The sequence below is a fragment of the Sceloporus occidentalis genome, unplaced genomic scaffold (genome assembly GCF_023333645.1).
Source record: "Sceloporus occidentalis isolate IW3139 unplaced genomic scaffold, rSceOcc1.0.p SCAF_4, whole genome shotgun sequence".
NCBI classification, from domain to species: domain Eukaryota; kingdom Metazoa; phylum Chordata; class Lepidosauria; order Squamata; family Phrynosomatidae; genus Sceloporus; species Sceloporus occidentalis.
In genome coordinates, this window is record NW_028316984.1 from 185,368,082 (window position 1) to 185,383,823 (window position 15,742).

The window sequence follows — 15,742 nt, forward strand, 5'->3', positions numbered from 1 at the left end:
GAGAAGGACTAAGGAGCAGACATTTCCATTTTAAGGAGTACTAGCTTTGAGTGGGCTCATGTCCTCAATTTTTCTTTCACGCCCTCCATTTTGAGCAGGACTAAGACACAGACATTTCCGTTTCTCTGTGTTTGAGCTTTGAGTTGGCTCATGCCCTCCTTTTTAATTGAACCTCCTCCATTGGAGAAGGACTAAGATGCAGGCATTTTCATTTCTAGGAGTGTGTTCATGCTCTTGAGTGGGCTCATGTCCTCCATTTTGTGGTGCCTTGTCCTCCTTTGCAGTGAGGACATCTGATCCCTTTGGGTGAGTCTCCCAGAGGGAAAGGGGGACCAGGCAGGACAGTCTGGGAGCTTAAAACCCCCACCAACATACAACTCTTGGTCTTAACAGAGCTTGCTCACTTTGTATGCGTTTCTTAGTTTCGCTCTGAAAATGTCCACTCTGCTTATTTGATTATGATGATGATGATGATTTTTATTTTAAACCAGGAGGAGGAGGAATGAGAGTGGGATCCCAGTATCAAGCCATCGTTCCTGACTTCGATCCTGGTGAGTCCTATATATATATATATATATATATATATATAATTAGTCAAAATTGAAATCTTGGCAGACTCAGTGACTACTTCTTCTTTGTATAAAAGGAAGGACTCTTTAATGGAGATACCCTTCAGTTTTCTCTCTCTTTCTCTGTGTCTCTTTTCTTGTTGTTGTGCACCTTTGAGTCATTTCTGACTTAATGGTGACCCTAGCATGGGGTTTCCTTGGCACGATTTGTTCAGAGAGGGTTGCCATTGCCAGCCTCTGAGCCTGAGAGAGTGTGACTTGCCCAAGGTCACCCAGTGGGCTTCCATGGCTGAGCTAGGATTCGAACCCTGGTCTCCAGAGTCATAATCCAGTGCTCACCTCACACTGGTTTTCTTTGTCAAATACACAGGGCAAAAAAAAAAAAAAAAAAACTTTCTAAAAAGAGGGTTAATAACCTGGTTTGAGCACTATTCCCCCCATCTTTTCCTTATTGGCTTCCCTCAAATTTAGTCTGGTTCCTCTTCTAGACAGCAGGCTTCAAGTCTTTGTTCAGCCATGGAAGCTCACTCTCTCAGCCTCAGAAGAGGGCAGTGACAAAGAAACATGCCAAGAAAACCCCAGGATAGGGTCGCCATAAGTTGAAGTGGTTTGAGTGTTGGACTTTGGAGACCAGGGTTTGAATCCTGGCCCATCCATGGAAACCCCCTGGGTGACTTTGGCCAAGTCACACTCTCTCCGCCTCAGAGAATAGCAATGGCAAACCTCCTTTGAACAAAGCTTGCCAAGAAAACCCCATGACAGGTTTGGCTTAGGGTCTCCATAATTTGGAAAGCACTTGATGAAGGCACACAATAACAAGTCTTTTGCATCAGAAGTAAATCCCCACTGAGTTCAGGGGAGGAAAGGAGAGGGGGGGAAGTGAGTTCCCCACAAAGTCTAATGGGAGTTTACTTCCCTCCTCCCCATTTTAAGCCCCTTGGCCAGTCTCATTGCCTGGGCTTTGAGAGGTTGAGGCCAAGAGGCACTTCCTTCCTTTTGTTAGATTGGGAGCTTTGGGGAAGTGTTGCTGTTGTGTATCTTCAAGTCCTTTCCAACTTCTGGTGACCCTGAGGCAAACCTGTCATGGGGTTTTCTTGGCAAGCTTTCTTCAAAGGATGTTTTCCATGGCCATTCTCTGAGGCAGAGAGAGTGTGACTTGGCCAAGGTCACCCAGTGGGTTTCCATGGCTGAGCCAGGATTCGAACCCTGGTCTCGTCATAGTCCAACTCTCAAACCACTGTGCTACGCTAGCTTTCTCAAAGGAATAATAAAAAACCACATTTTTTAAAAAAAGTGTCTATTTTTCAAAGAGGGAAGTGTCCCTCTTTTAAAGAAACAATTCTCTCCCCTTCCTGGGTCTGTTTGAATATTCACCCTGGTGTCCAAAGCCAGAACAGCAACCACACATGGGGCTTTTTGGAGGGGGGGGGAAGACAGGCATGGAAGGGAAGGGGTTTTGTGGTAGGGAGGGAAACGTGTTTGGGAAATGTGCCACAACACTTGAGGGATGTGTGTACTGAGGGGGAAGTTTTTTTTTTTTTTGGGGGGGGTTATTTCCATCTGTGAATTCCTCTCAGGAATTAATTCCTTCCTTCCTTCCTTCCTTCCTTCCTTCCTTCCTTCCTTCCTTTCCATTTTGAGCTGGGGAGGTGAGATGGAGAGAGTTAAGGATTAATTCACAGTGCAAGGATTAGACACCTTGCTTCACCTTTCATTTCTTTCAACCCCTTCCTTCCTTTCCTCTTTCTTTCTTTCTTTCTTTCTTTCTTTCTTTCTTCCCATTTTGAGCTGGGGAGGTGAGATGGAGAGAGTTAAGGATTAATTCACAGTGCAAGGATTAGACACCTTGCTTCACCTTTCATTTCTTTCAACCCCTTCCTTCCTTTCCTCTTTCTTTCTTTCTTTCTTTCTTTCTTTCTTTCTTCCCATTTTGAGCTGGGGAGGTGAGATGGAGAGAGTTAAGGATTAATTCACAGTGCAAGGATTAGACACCTTGCTTCACCTTTCATCTCTTTCAACCCCTTCTTCCTTCTTTCTTTCCTTCCTTCCTGTCCCCTTCCCCCTTTTCTTTCAGGTGTGGCTACTCTTTTCCTATTCACAGTGGCAGGGGTGGAGAGAAAGGAGGAGTCGTCGCTGGCCCTTTTATGAAAATCAGTGCCAGTCTCCTCCTCCTCCAACCTAATGATTTTAGATGCAATTGACCTAAATCCAATTACTTTTCTTTTTTAAAAAAAAACCAGGACCAGTGGTTTATACTATTGTGTGTGTGTGTTTTTAAAAAAGAGTTGTTGGAGAGTATCAGGAATCTCTTGACTTTGCCGGAATTTAGGGCGACTAAAGGACAAAAAAGGGAAAAAAAGAGCAGATCAGCTAAAGCAGACTGAAGTCTTAGCAAGGGGGATGGAGGGTGGCTTTGTAGATCTGGGTGAGAAAGAAGAAAAGAATAGATCTTGTTGAGACCTTTAAAGAGAAGAGTTTTTCTTGGATCCTCTTCCCCTGTCCCTGGAAATGGGGGGTTACTGGTGGCAAGGGCAGAAAGAATAAAATAGCTTCAGATTTATGCTCTTTTTAAAATTAAGGGTGGTTGAAATGTGTTGCGTGGCTGGGGAAAGAAAGAGAAGCCACTCTGTTCTCACCATTTCACCCTTTCCTTTCCCTTTCCAGTTTTCTTCAGGGTTAATTTAAAATGGTACTGGGAGGAAACAAAGGAATTAAAGTCTTCCTATAAGGCAGAGAATGTTTGTTTAAAAAAGGTGGTCCAGTTATATATGGTGGGAGCCATGCCAGTATTATTATTTTTCAAAGAAGGAGGCCTGTATTTTCTTCGTTTTAAAATGTAAACAATTTTAATTGTGTCTTTGTAGCTGTAAGTTAAGACTGCCTTCCTATCCAGCAGAACCCCCCCAACAGTTTTCCTCTTTGCATTAGAGCTGACTCTAGCATGTCAGCGATCTTAATTGCATCCCTTGTTTCTCAACTCTTAAAAGAAAAACTCACCAAAGACAACCCAGTATTCTTTGGAAACATATGTGCTTCCTTTTAATAGTGTGACCTGGCGAGACTCCTCTGATAATTGATTTTCCTAAATTACTGACTGTCACAACGAGCAGTATATAAAGCTTGGGCAGAAGTACAGTGTTTAAGACTGGATTGGGAAGTCTGTGGCCTTGAACAGGGCTGGGAAACACGTGGCTCTCCAGATGTTGATGGACTACAAGTCCAAGCAGCCCTAACCAGCATAGCCCATTGTGAGAATTGCTGGAAGTTGTAGTCCTGCAATATGTGGAGAACCACATGATTCCTACTCTTGGTTTAGAGCACTGCTTTCTCACATCATCTGGTGTTGTGGCTAACATTATTCTACCCAGCATGTCACAAACTGGCAACGTATTTGTGCCATATTATTAATACAAGGTGTTTGTTTCTTTCCTGGAACAAAGCTATATACCAGCAGCTGATGGCTTGCCAACTGGCACTGATCTGTGACCACCCCTTTGAGTAGTACTGGTTTAGAGTCATGGGGTTAGAGGGGACCCTGAAGATCTTGTACTCCAGTTGTGGGCAACAGTGTCCCTCCAGGGGATCCACAGGTCCCATCAGTGCCACCACTGGTGAGGGACAGCACAGCCAGTCAGTGGTGAGGAATAGTGGGAATTGCACTCCAGAAACTCTGGAGAACTTCATTTGCTCATTCTTAAGCAAGTCCAGTCCCCTGCTTGATGGAGGAGATCAAGAGGTGGAACGCCCTTAAGAAATGGCTGCTGAACCTCTGCTTGAAGAGACCTCCAGTACATGGAGAGTCTCTTCCCTCACTTGGTAATAGGTTCCATTGTCAAGCTGCTCTAACCAGTAAGACATTGTAAAGATGAACCAAAATCTGTGCTCTTCTAGATTAAGCCCATTAAGAGATAATATTAGTGTCTAGGCAACAGAAAATAAGTTTTGGCTTTCTTCTTTCAAGTGACTGAAGAGCAGTAATTTGTCTACTCTTCAGGTTCATACTACCCCCTTTGACAGAACTTATTTTCCAGATTGCTGACCATTTTAGTTGCTCTCCTTTAAGCCCATTACCCTTTGTCTGTAGTCCAAAACACAGTGCAGAAGTAATCCAGTTTGAGACCGCTTTATCTGTGCTGGCTCAGTGCTATGGAATTCTGGGAACTGTAGTTTATTGCAGCACCAGAGCTCTGTGACAAAGAAGGCTGAATGTCTCACAAAGTTAGTTTTGCAGAATTCCCCAGCATTGAGCCAGCGGAGTTAAAGTGGTCTCAAACTGGATTATTTTTGGATTGTGTTTTGGACCTTCATAAAGTCTGTTGTACAGAACTGGATTCATACTAAAGATGGTGTTAGATAGTTCAGACTAAAATAAGAACTTTTCACATAGAAAGTGTATTTCATTAAATCAGCCTAAAATCAGGTTAGCCTTTTTTGCAGGCACATCACATTGGTGACTCATGTTCATCAAGTCTCAAACTATTTCTCCTGAAATCTTTTTCACTTGTACTATGTACTACTATACCAAGCCAGGTATCCTCAACCTATAGCTGTATATTTGGTGTGTGTGCGTGTGTGTGCATGTGCGTGCGTGCTCTAAATGGTAAACTTTGCATTCTCTCTGTTTGCATTTTTAAAACACTGCCTCTTGTACATAGACTAGACTTTTTATCATCATGCATGCCTTAATCTTCATACCAATGCCAGGATGTACTTCTTACCTCCCAACTGTTGTTTGTTAAGTGACCATTGTTAAGATTATAACCCTCCAAGTGAGACATCTGATGTGGGCTGCAGTCCCTGGAAGTTGATGCCAAATAAAACTTCCTCAGTCTTTAAGGGCCACAAAACTCTGTACAGTATTTTCTGCAATAGACTAGCATTGCTATCCATGCCCTTTACCCTGGAAAACTCTTCATTTTGTTAGCTTGAGTCTGATTTCTCATTCTGTCAAGGTCAATCTGAATTGTCTTCCTGCCTTAATTACTCTTTCCTGTTATGCTTCATTTGCGGATGTGATGAGGATTTCATCTTTATCATTGGCAAATGTAAACCCCACCATAGCCATAAACTTTTCAGAGTTTCTGACCTATTTATTTTAAACAGGACCCTCCCCTTAGTTCAGGGGAACTGACTCCTTAGCTAAGAGTGTAGTTTAAGGCTACATAAAAACCTAAATGTAGGCGAGTCTTTTTGCTTAGCCAAATTCCCCAGCCTCCAATGTGGAGAATACATAATGCTGACCTACCTTATTAGGTTGTTGTAAGGATCACTGAGAACACATGCAGCATGCATTAGTCCTCAAAAGAGCTATATAAATGCTAATTATATTGTGAAACATGGAACTATTGGCTTCGCCCTGAAGTCTGCTTTCTTTTGAATATAAGAGGATAAGTTCATTCTGTCTCTGTTCTCTTCACTATCTAGACTATGATACCTATATCCTGCCTTTCTTTCAGGAGCTCAAGCAAACTCTTACCTTGTGAGGCTGATGATTTGACTTGTGTTTTCCAATTCCTGATGTGGTAATCTAGTCTCTAGTCACTAGAGACTAGTCACTAGTCTCACAGTGATATATATCACAGTGATATAAGTGTCTTTTAATGCTTGATTTAGAAAATTATATGAATCTGCCATAACTGTCTTTTTATGACTTGTCACATGTTAATTTGTAGGTTGGTGTAGGTGTAGACATGGCAAAACTAGACATGTGTCTTCATTAGACTTAATTAAAATTGAGCATGTGTCTTAACCACACACAACTAATGTGATAATGACCATGCTGGTGAGGATGATATGTGTAGTGTGTCCAATACATATGGAGGGCACCAGGGGAAGCCTGTATTAAAAAAAAATGATTATTTTGGTTTATTGTCCAATTGAACATGTCAGTTGGCAATGCTGGTGCAGACTTGCTGTCTTGGCTACATACTTGTTGAACTAAGTAGTGTCAGTCTTGCTGCGTTAAGCCTTGGTCATTGTCCTTTGACCTTGCATAGGTGTGTGGCTCACAACTAAGGTGTGGTGAAAAGAGTTGGACTTTAATGGGTTAGTGTACTTCTAGTGGTTTCCCATCCCCCCCTCTACATTTAAGTGTATAGGAAAACAGGTTGGTTTCCTCACTTGGAAAGTTACTTTTTGTCCCAGAGCAACACCCTCATGCCAGTGGCCATGCAGGCAAGAAGGGGTTGTAATAAAAGAAAAACAATGTTTCTAAGCTCTGGGCTTTGTGTTGATAGGTAGCTCCAAAGAAGTTTTGTATTTTATTTATGTATTGAATTTATACCATGCCTTTCTCCTGGGAGGAGATCCAAGGTGGCAGAAATAACAAAAAGGATCCAAAGAGTGTGTCTGTGTCATGTGTCACCTAAGTGCACTCACACACATGCTAAAATGGCCTTTGCTGACTATTTTCATTGTAGCACCTTGTGGCTTGGTACTTGTTACCCTTCCTCACTGAATTTCTGGCAAGGAAGTGCAGAGCTGCACTGGCGAAAGAAGAGCTGCACCTAGAGCCATATGGTTCCCAGGTTGCTACTTCCCTCACTCAGTCTGATGGAATATAAACAAAACCAGACAGGAACACAGGTAGTATTGGTGTCACGTGGCTCCCATGTACAGGGGTGGTGAATCCCCTTTGGAGTTCAGTGTAAGGAAGCTGTTCAAGATGCTGAAGTATGTCCCCAAAATAGGTTCAGCAACCACTAATATTGGCTTGTGTGCTTCCTTATATATAGTGGTATATAAACTCAGCAGGTACATGTATGTACTGTATACAGAGGTCAACGCTTGGCAAAAATGTGAACAACATCCTCCAGCATTTCCAGGCTGGGGGAGCTGGGGCTTGCAGTCCAAACAATAAATTTTCCAGGCTCTGAAGAAGGTACAGAGAGCAATTAAATTGTGACTTGAAGCCCATGAAATTTTATTTTGTTGTGTATGTGGAGTGTGTGTGTGTGTGTTACTTTCCTACAGACAGCCAAATAGTAAACACAGTTTAAGAACCAGTGGCCACTGGTAAGGTTTGTTGTGCTCATTGAGGCGATGAAAACAAAACTAAGGTGAGATACAAATAAATATATAATCTTCGTACGCCCAAATTTAAATGTTTAAAATCTGGGCCAAATTGGGAGCAAAGCACACAGAGTTCATTAGTGTAGATATAATAACAAACTGATCAGTGTTGTTGTTGTTGTTTTAAATACAAGACTTAAGGGCTGGAACAGAGAGGCCAAAATAAAGCTGTTTAAATTATGCATGCATCCTAAGAGGCCGGAAGGCATGCCAAAGCTCCAGTCCTAAGGACTGGACTGCAGCTTTGGCACAGCTTCTTAAGATGCGTGCGTCACTTAAACAGCATACCTCCAAAGTGACCTGAAGCAGCTTTATTTTGGCCTGTTTGGGCCCTAGGTCATGGACCGTGCTGCACATTCTGCTAAACTGTTCACAGAAAAATCGGAAGTTGAAAATGTGAACCTTTGTTGTTGTGCTTTAAAGGAGGGCTGTTAGCCAGCATGGTATACTGATCCGAGTATGGGAGTAGGACTGAAATCCCTGCTCAGCCATGGATTCCCCATAGTGACCTTGGACTATTATTATTATTATTATTATTATTATTATTATTATTATGCTTTATTTATATAGCACTGTAGATTTACACAGCGCTGTACATACAAACAATAAAATATATAAAGTAAACCCGCCCATGGTGTACAATCTAAGAAATAATAGCATAATACATATAAATAATACATAACAATACAGGAAAGAGTACAATAAAGTAAAGCAGGCAACACATTAAAAATGTCAGATAACAAATAATAGTCACACAATGCCTGGGAATGCTTTCTTGTCCTAAGAACAAAACAATGACAAACTTTGGAATAAATCTTGCCAAGAAAACCTTGGGAAAGGTCACCTTAAGTTGGAGTTGACTTGAAGCCACAAAACAATAAATGAGCTATAGTTAATACCTTAGTCACTTCCTTTCCCTTCAACATGTGGAATGCCAAGCATCTTCCCATCCAAAGAGGAGACCTTCCTCTTCTCATAGAGGTTATTGAACAAGGTCACTGATTATCTGCCATAGATAACTACAAAGGATGTAGGGGCCATTCCCCCCCCCCCCCAATACCGCCGCCGCCACATTGTCATGGCCACAAGTGATGTTGTTCACCTTTGGTTTTATAATTCTACTTATAAAGAGTAATTTTTGTGGTTTTCTGGAGGTTTTAGGATCTGTGGGGGAACAGGAACCTCAAACCACCATGCTTTTGTGACAGATTGTGTGGTTTAGAGATCTTCTGGAGCTTTGGGTGCTGCAGAAAAATCTAAGAGCCACATGCAGTCCCTGGGACACATTGTCCCCACTCCCGATTGATATGAACTGGAGCTTTCCTTGTGATGAAAGTGATTACAGATGGGATAGGGCAAGGTGCTGTTTTTTCCACATGAAGTAACTAACACCTTAATTCTACAATCTTTTGCTCAGTGTGAGGTGTTGCTACTTAGAGAGACATAGGATAACCCAGCTGATGAGAAGATTGCTTTTCCTGTTAAATGGAAAAGAATCTGGGTTCTCAGAAAGCAATACCATTGTTGTGGAAGTTTTTATAGTGGGTCCTTGGTATTCGCTGGTGTTTGGTTCCAGGATCTCGTGTGAATATCAAAATCTGGATGCTCAAGTAGTCCCACTATATAATGGCATATTACAATGGTGTCTCTGATATAAAATGGCAGAATCAAGGTTTTCTTTGTGGAATTCAAAAAGAAAATAATTTTCAAGCCATGGAAAGTGAGTCAGTGGGTGCAGAATCTGAGGATACCCAGGGCTGACTGTTTAATTTCCTGAGTATACCGTTCATGGTGGGCTCACCCAGCCCATATTTTTCCAGCTTTATTTGCCCTGCTTGAATCCCAAGTTGAGGGCCAATGTAGATGTTAAAAAGTTTTAAATGTTGCCACTGGAAAATTGTTCCCTTGGCGCGGGGGGGGGGGGGGAGGGGGAGGAGTGGTGTGACAGACAAGATGTGTCAGATTACACTGTAAAATGTTGTGAATAAAACTAGGTAATGATCAGACATCTTTTCTTGGCTTCAGGTAGGAACTGTGAAACAATCCATGGATCTTAAATATGATTTGAAGATGAGAAGTGTAAGCCAGTTGTGCAACTGTCCAGATGGTGAACTATAACTCCCAGAAGTTACATTCCGTGGCAGTGTTCCTCAGTTCTCATTTATGAGGATTTATTGTTGTTTTGGGGATTAAAAATATATACAGAAAAATCAAAACCACATATGTGCCTTGAGTCCTTCAGAAGGCAGGCTATAAAGGGCATTAAAAAAGAAAACTGTCTCAATATTTTTGGATGAGTTTAAATAGTTAACTTTGCTCTTCATTCATTTGTTAATTTGTTAATTCCAAGTGGAGTAGACCCGTGTATCACTGGGAACTAGATAAGTCAGCACTTACATCCATTCTGTTAAATCAATAGATCTATTCCACTTAGGACTAACAATTAGATCTAGGCAAGTGTTTGGAAGTACAGTAGTTTTTGTTTACGATAAAAAAAATGCCCTATTTGTTCATTTCTTTGCCTGGCCTGCATTTTTACCATTCACTGAACAAATCCACACTTTCCAAACTGAAATACAACTTGGAATGCACTTGTCCTTCATATTGTGCACTTTTTCAGATTTTGCAATGAACCTCTCAGTTCAAAAAATGCACAGAGAATACATAATTTTGGGGAAGCTGCATAGAGGAATGGGTGAATTGGGGAACAATGCATAGAGTATTTTAATGGTGGCATTAAAAAGTTGTAGAGGAGTAGATGGCCTAGAATTATGAAGAAGCACATGACAAACAGGCATGAAGTGGAAATATAGTTTGGAAAATTCACTTTGTTGGACAGTGGTTCTTAGAATCTCCCATTTTACCAGTTTCTTAGTTCACAAATCAAGTTTTCCAGTTTTATTGGTCCATACCTATCTGGAATTCCAGCAGTACTTGCCTGTTTGGGTTGAAATTGGGCTAATATTTACTTGAAAATGTTTTCTATGCCAAGAAATCACTCCCTAATATGATTGCAGAATTGTGACAGTACTTTAGGAAGGTATGAGTGACTTTTTCTACATATATATATTCAAAGAAGAATTGATAGATGGAAAATTCTGAAACTGGAATATATTGCGCTGGCTGAAATTCAGGATGTGAAGTCTGTAATGTATGCTTACTGTGCAAAACTATATTACTGTCACTTTAAGGAAAAGAGTATTTGCAGGAAGTGAATGCAGACAGTGAAAGAAGGGAAAGCTGCAAGGAAAAGAATATGGATGCAGTTCCACTTTCTCACATGATAACTAGGAGTGGGGGCTGGCATTTGCAATGTCAGTAAGGAAATCATTTCCACTTTCAGAATGCAACCGGCATGCACATATTTAATTCAAACTATGAGACATGGGAAGGGGCAAGTTAGAAATGGAACCAATCCTGTATTTGTCTGTCGTTCTCCTTTTGAAAAATGAAAATAAGACACCTTGTATTTTTGCAGTGCATGACAGCTATTTTTCTTTCTTCTTCTTTTTTTTTTGGTGCTGCTTGACAAGGGGTGGAACTTGAACACAGCCCAATCTCAGGGGCTAAGAGGCTTTCATCTGGGTGGTTCAAGAAGTTAAAATCTGGTCTAAAAATGTTTCTCAACTGACTTAGATTAGATGACACTTTGGAATGACCTGTCCTGCATGACATCATCCCAGTTGTGTTTTGATGGTTCTGAGTACACTGCTCTATTCTGTAAATATGAATTTAAGCTCATTATAGCCATATTCCTGAAGTCAGTAATAAGTCATGATTGGTGTGCATTCAGAGGAAACACTTGGTAACATCAGAAGTTATTATGACCTCCCTGATTATTAGAATTTATAGCTGTTTTTTCTGCAGTTTGAAAGTGTAATATAATGCTGTGTCTTAGCCTATAAAGGGTTGCTGGCAGTACATTCTGGGAAATACTGGAACAGCTGTATAGTCTAATGGTTTATTGCTGTGCATCTTATGATGTCTGATGTGGGGGTACTGGTTGTTTTGTTTCCTAATGTGCCAGGGACTGGTGTTCTATTTATGCCAATTGGGGTACAACCGTTTCTTTGTTTTCTAAAAATTCTGTGGATTGACTGAATGGCTTATGGACCAGCACCAGCCCATAGACCACCAGTGAGTAGTATTGGTTTAGAGTGTTGGACTGAGACTGAGGAGACCCATATTCAAAATCCCTGCTCAGCCTTGAGGTTCCTTGGTTACTTGTTCTCTATCTCAGTCTAGCGTGTCTCAGAGGAGTATGAGGTTAAAATGAGGGTGATGGAGAACTGTGTGTGTCCCTCAGGGATCCTTGGAGGTAGGACAGGGGAAAAATGGCAGTGAGATTTTTGGGAGCTGTAGTCCAAATAAGGGAATCCAAGCTCTGTAAGTAAATTATACAGTTGGCCCTCTGTATCCACAGATTCTGCATCCACAGATTCAACCGGTGAGGGCTTGAAAATATTCCAGAAAGCAAACCTTGATTTTGCCATTGTATATAAAGGGCATTTTATATAAGGAACTGCTCTGCGTGTGCCTGGAGACAGAGATAAATGCTTTGCAATACCCCTCTGCTCTCTCCAGCATCCATAGAATGGCTTTCTGGTGAGTCTGGGGGTGTTGAATGGCTAGCTGTAGTATGGTTCTGCTTGCAGGCCCTGGGGTGAAATGTAATAAAACAACGGAAGCCAGGAAGTGTCCTGACAGTGCAAGAGAGTTTCTCCCCCATTCTTCTGTGGGCAGTCTTAATGGCAACCTTTTTGAACAGACTGGGAAGACTGTAGTTCAGAGTCTGCTGGTAGCCCTCTGAGTGATTTGCTGAAGATCTTGGGAAGATTAATTTTTCTGGACTTTAGCTCAGCTGGCTGAAGATTTCTGGGACTTGTATCCAAACAATAACTTTTCCAAACTCTGAATAGATTTTTTTTAAAAAAAACAACTTCAAATAACAATAGTCATAAGCGAAATAATTCCTTTATACCATAAATTATATTGCTGAAATGATGAAAAGTGCCATTGAGGAAGAAATAACCAGGAGTGGATTTTTGTGTTGAAGGACTGTGACCTTTTAAGGGATAAGCTGCATGCTACGAGCTATGGTAAATATATAGTGTGCAATTTATAATTGCTTTCTAGCATTTAGGTGAATGTGTACAGCTGAAATCTGAATTAGGCTCACTGCAGGTGTGTGTGTGTTATGTCTGTAGTAATCCGTCCCGGATTCGTCCCTTCTCACTTGCTGCCCCTCACTCCTGGAACCTCCTTCCCCTATGAACATGGGTCATCACTTCTTTAACCAATTTCAAAACTGAGTTGAAGACCATCCTGTTCAGAGAAGCGTTCCCAGGCATTGTGTGACTATTATTTGCTATTTGACATTTTTAATTTGTTGCCTGTTTTATTGAACCATTTTCGTTATTGTTATGTATTATTTATATGTATTATGCTATTATTTCTTAGATTATATGCCATGGGCAGGTTTTCTCTTATCTATTTTATTGTTCGTATGTACAGCGCTGTGCAAATCTACAGCGCTATATAAATAAAGCATAATAATAATAATAATAATCCTCTTCCAACTAGTTTCTCTTTCAAATTTCTCCCCTCTCTCAAATTTTCTGAAGCTAAAAAATGAAGAAGCTATAAATGACATTTCCACACTTCTTTTCATTCCCCTGTGGAGAGGGGAATACTTATTTAGACTGCTTTGTGGTTTGTTATGTACCTTCAGGTAACTGACTTGTGACCTTTTCATGGGGTTTTCTTGGCAAGATTTATTCAGAGAAGGCTTGCTATTGCCTTATTCTAAAGCTGAGAGAGTGATTTGCCTAAGGTTTCCTTAACTGAGTAAAGATTCAAATTCTGGTCTCCCAGAGTCTCGCTCCTTGGGAATGGTTTAAATTATGGATGAGTAGTGTATCTTCTAAGATCTAGAGACTGTCCTTTTCTCCATACCCAGCCAGTTGTCATGGGCCCTCATGGGCTATGCTTTCATTCCTAAGTCTAAGAAATGAGGAAAACACACACACACACACACACACACACACACACACACACTCACTCTTTTCAAGGCAACTCTGTTGCTCTGAGATTCCTCCCTTATCACATTGAGGACCAGAAAAGAAGGTCTAGGTCTTGACATCTGGGAATTGTTTGAGGCTCAGGGGCCCCATCCCCATCGCCAGTGATAAAACAGAGACAGAGTCCCAAGGATTTTGGAGGATTTTGTGCTATTTTCACTCTGGTTTATATGGGAGGGTTAGTGAGAGTGTTTCATTAGGACAAGAAAACATGGTATAACTACAGGGGCTTTTTATCTTAATGTTTTCTTGCATTTTTTAAAAAATGTTTTACAGTATTTTTTTTAAAGTCAGGAAAAATATATTGCATGATAAAGAGCAAAATGCCTGTATTATCCTCGAATGTTAATGACCCAAACCATATTTTTAATCTTGAGTAAAGTATTTAGTCAGTGAAATTTATCTACATGTTGATTCATAGGACTCAGTATTAGTTGGAGCTAGCTGAGAGAATTCAGGCCTATGGTCCAAAACACACTGCAGAGATAATCCAGTTTGAAACTGCTTTAACTGCCCTGGTTCAAGGCTAGGAAATTATGGGATCTGTAGTTTTGTGAGAGAGCTCTGGTGCCATTATAAATGACAATTCTCAGCATTCCCTAGCACTGAGCCAGGGCAGTTAAAGTAGTCTCAAACTGGATTATTTCTGCAGTGTGTTTTGAATAACATCCAAACAAGGATACCTTTATGGGGCCAACCAAAATGCACAATACGCATGTTGCAAGCTTTCGGAGCTCCACGTGCTTCATCAGGATTTTAACCACATAATAGCTACAACATCGGAATCCTAAAGACAGAGCCAGTGGATTAGGACCTTACTAAATCTACTTCATCAGATGCTAAATCTACGTCATCAGATGCATCTTCTTTCTCTCAATTAGTCTTAGGTGTCACAGGATCCCTTTGCATGCTGATCCAGACTAGCATTGCTATGTCTTGGTAATGTATGTTTGTATTTTTTCACTGTTGGGCCCGCTCTCTCTCCCCCCCCCCCCCACCAGCCTCGGTTGGAACTAATATTGGATTTAATTTTATGTCATTTGAGTCATTAAGAAGGCCTTCTGTGCAGTGCTACTTGACAGTTTTCTGTCGGTTGCACAAGAATTAATAGGGCCTTAATTGAAAATCTCAGAAGCTGATGTTGTATTCACACGGGAAAGTGATCTGCTTTTTATATGTGCATTTCCTGTGCTCATAGGAAGTGAAGAGTCTAGGACTCCCTGACATACATTGAAATAGTCTGGAAAAATAAGTTAGCCAGTTGCTGGACCACAGTGTTTATTTGCAAGAGCTTACTAGGAGATCTGCTAGGAGATACTTTTTTCTGTTTCTGTTATAGGCCGCATGAGTGGACAGCTGTAAAATGGCATATATTTAATGTTATAGGAAGAATGTGCCAGACTTCTTATTGTTGCAGAGAAATGTACCGAAAGCAATTACCAGGGTGTTTTAAGTTTTTTAGGCAAGAAAGCAAGGGTTGGGCAAGCATTCAAGGTATTCTAAAAACATACATGTTGCATTTAAGTCACCTTTTAGTGCTAAGTCATGATTCCCTCTGAAACAAGAAGGTATTTTTATATTTATACCTCCTTGCTTTTTAGGCTCTCCAGATGGTTTACAGCAAAATTAAATTCATATAAAATTAAACAGCCAGAATGAAACCAGGTTGAGCAAAAAAGCTCCCAAGCAGAACCTCAACATAATATCTATATATGCAGAAAATGTTCCATATTCTTTCCAGATCAGAGCTTGTAATCCCAGAGCATTATCTTAGCATCTCTTAGTTATGGATGACTGTTCATCAGCTTGGAGAAAGGATGAGTCACAAAGACCATTTTTGAAGCTCTCAGAGATCCTCCAGCACCCCCATTTTTTAAACCAAAATGGTCCCCCATGGCTTAAGTGGCTTGAGTGCCCAGTGGGGCTGTGTGGGGCTATTTTGGTAAGTTTTTGCTCCCTCCCACTTGGACAGTTGAACGCTAGGAGAAGCTGTTTTTCCAACCAGGAAGTACACTATATTGG

The 15,742-nt window shown here is 41.0% G+C and overlaps 1 protein-coding gene across 2 annotated transcripts in view; it reads left to right on the forward strand.

The window, feature by feature from the left end:
• The window catches only part of RCOR1 (REST corepressor 1), a 167,107-nt gene that overhangs the window by 1,361 nt on the left and 150,004 nt on the right, over positions 1-15,742 (forward strand). For both annotated transcript variants that reach the window (XM_089522581.1, XM_089522582.1), the window contains exon 2: positions 492-551. In XM_089522581.1, coding sequence (XP_089378707.1) covers positions 492-551 — 60 coding nt within the window. The remainder of the gene's footprint in view (positions 1-491; positions 552-15,742) is intronic.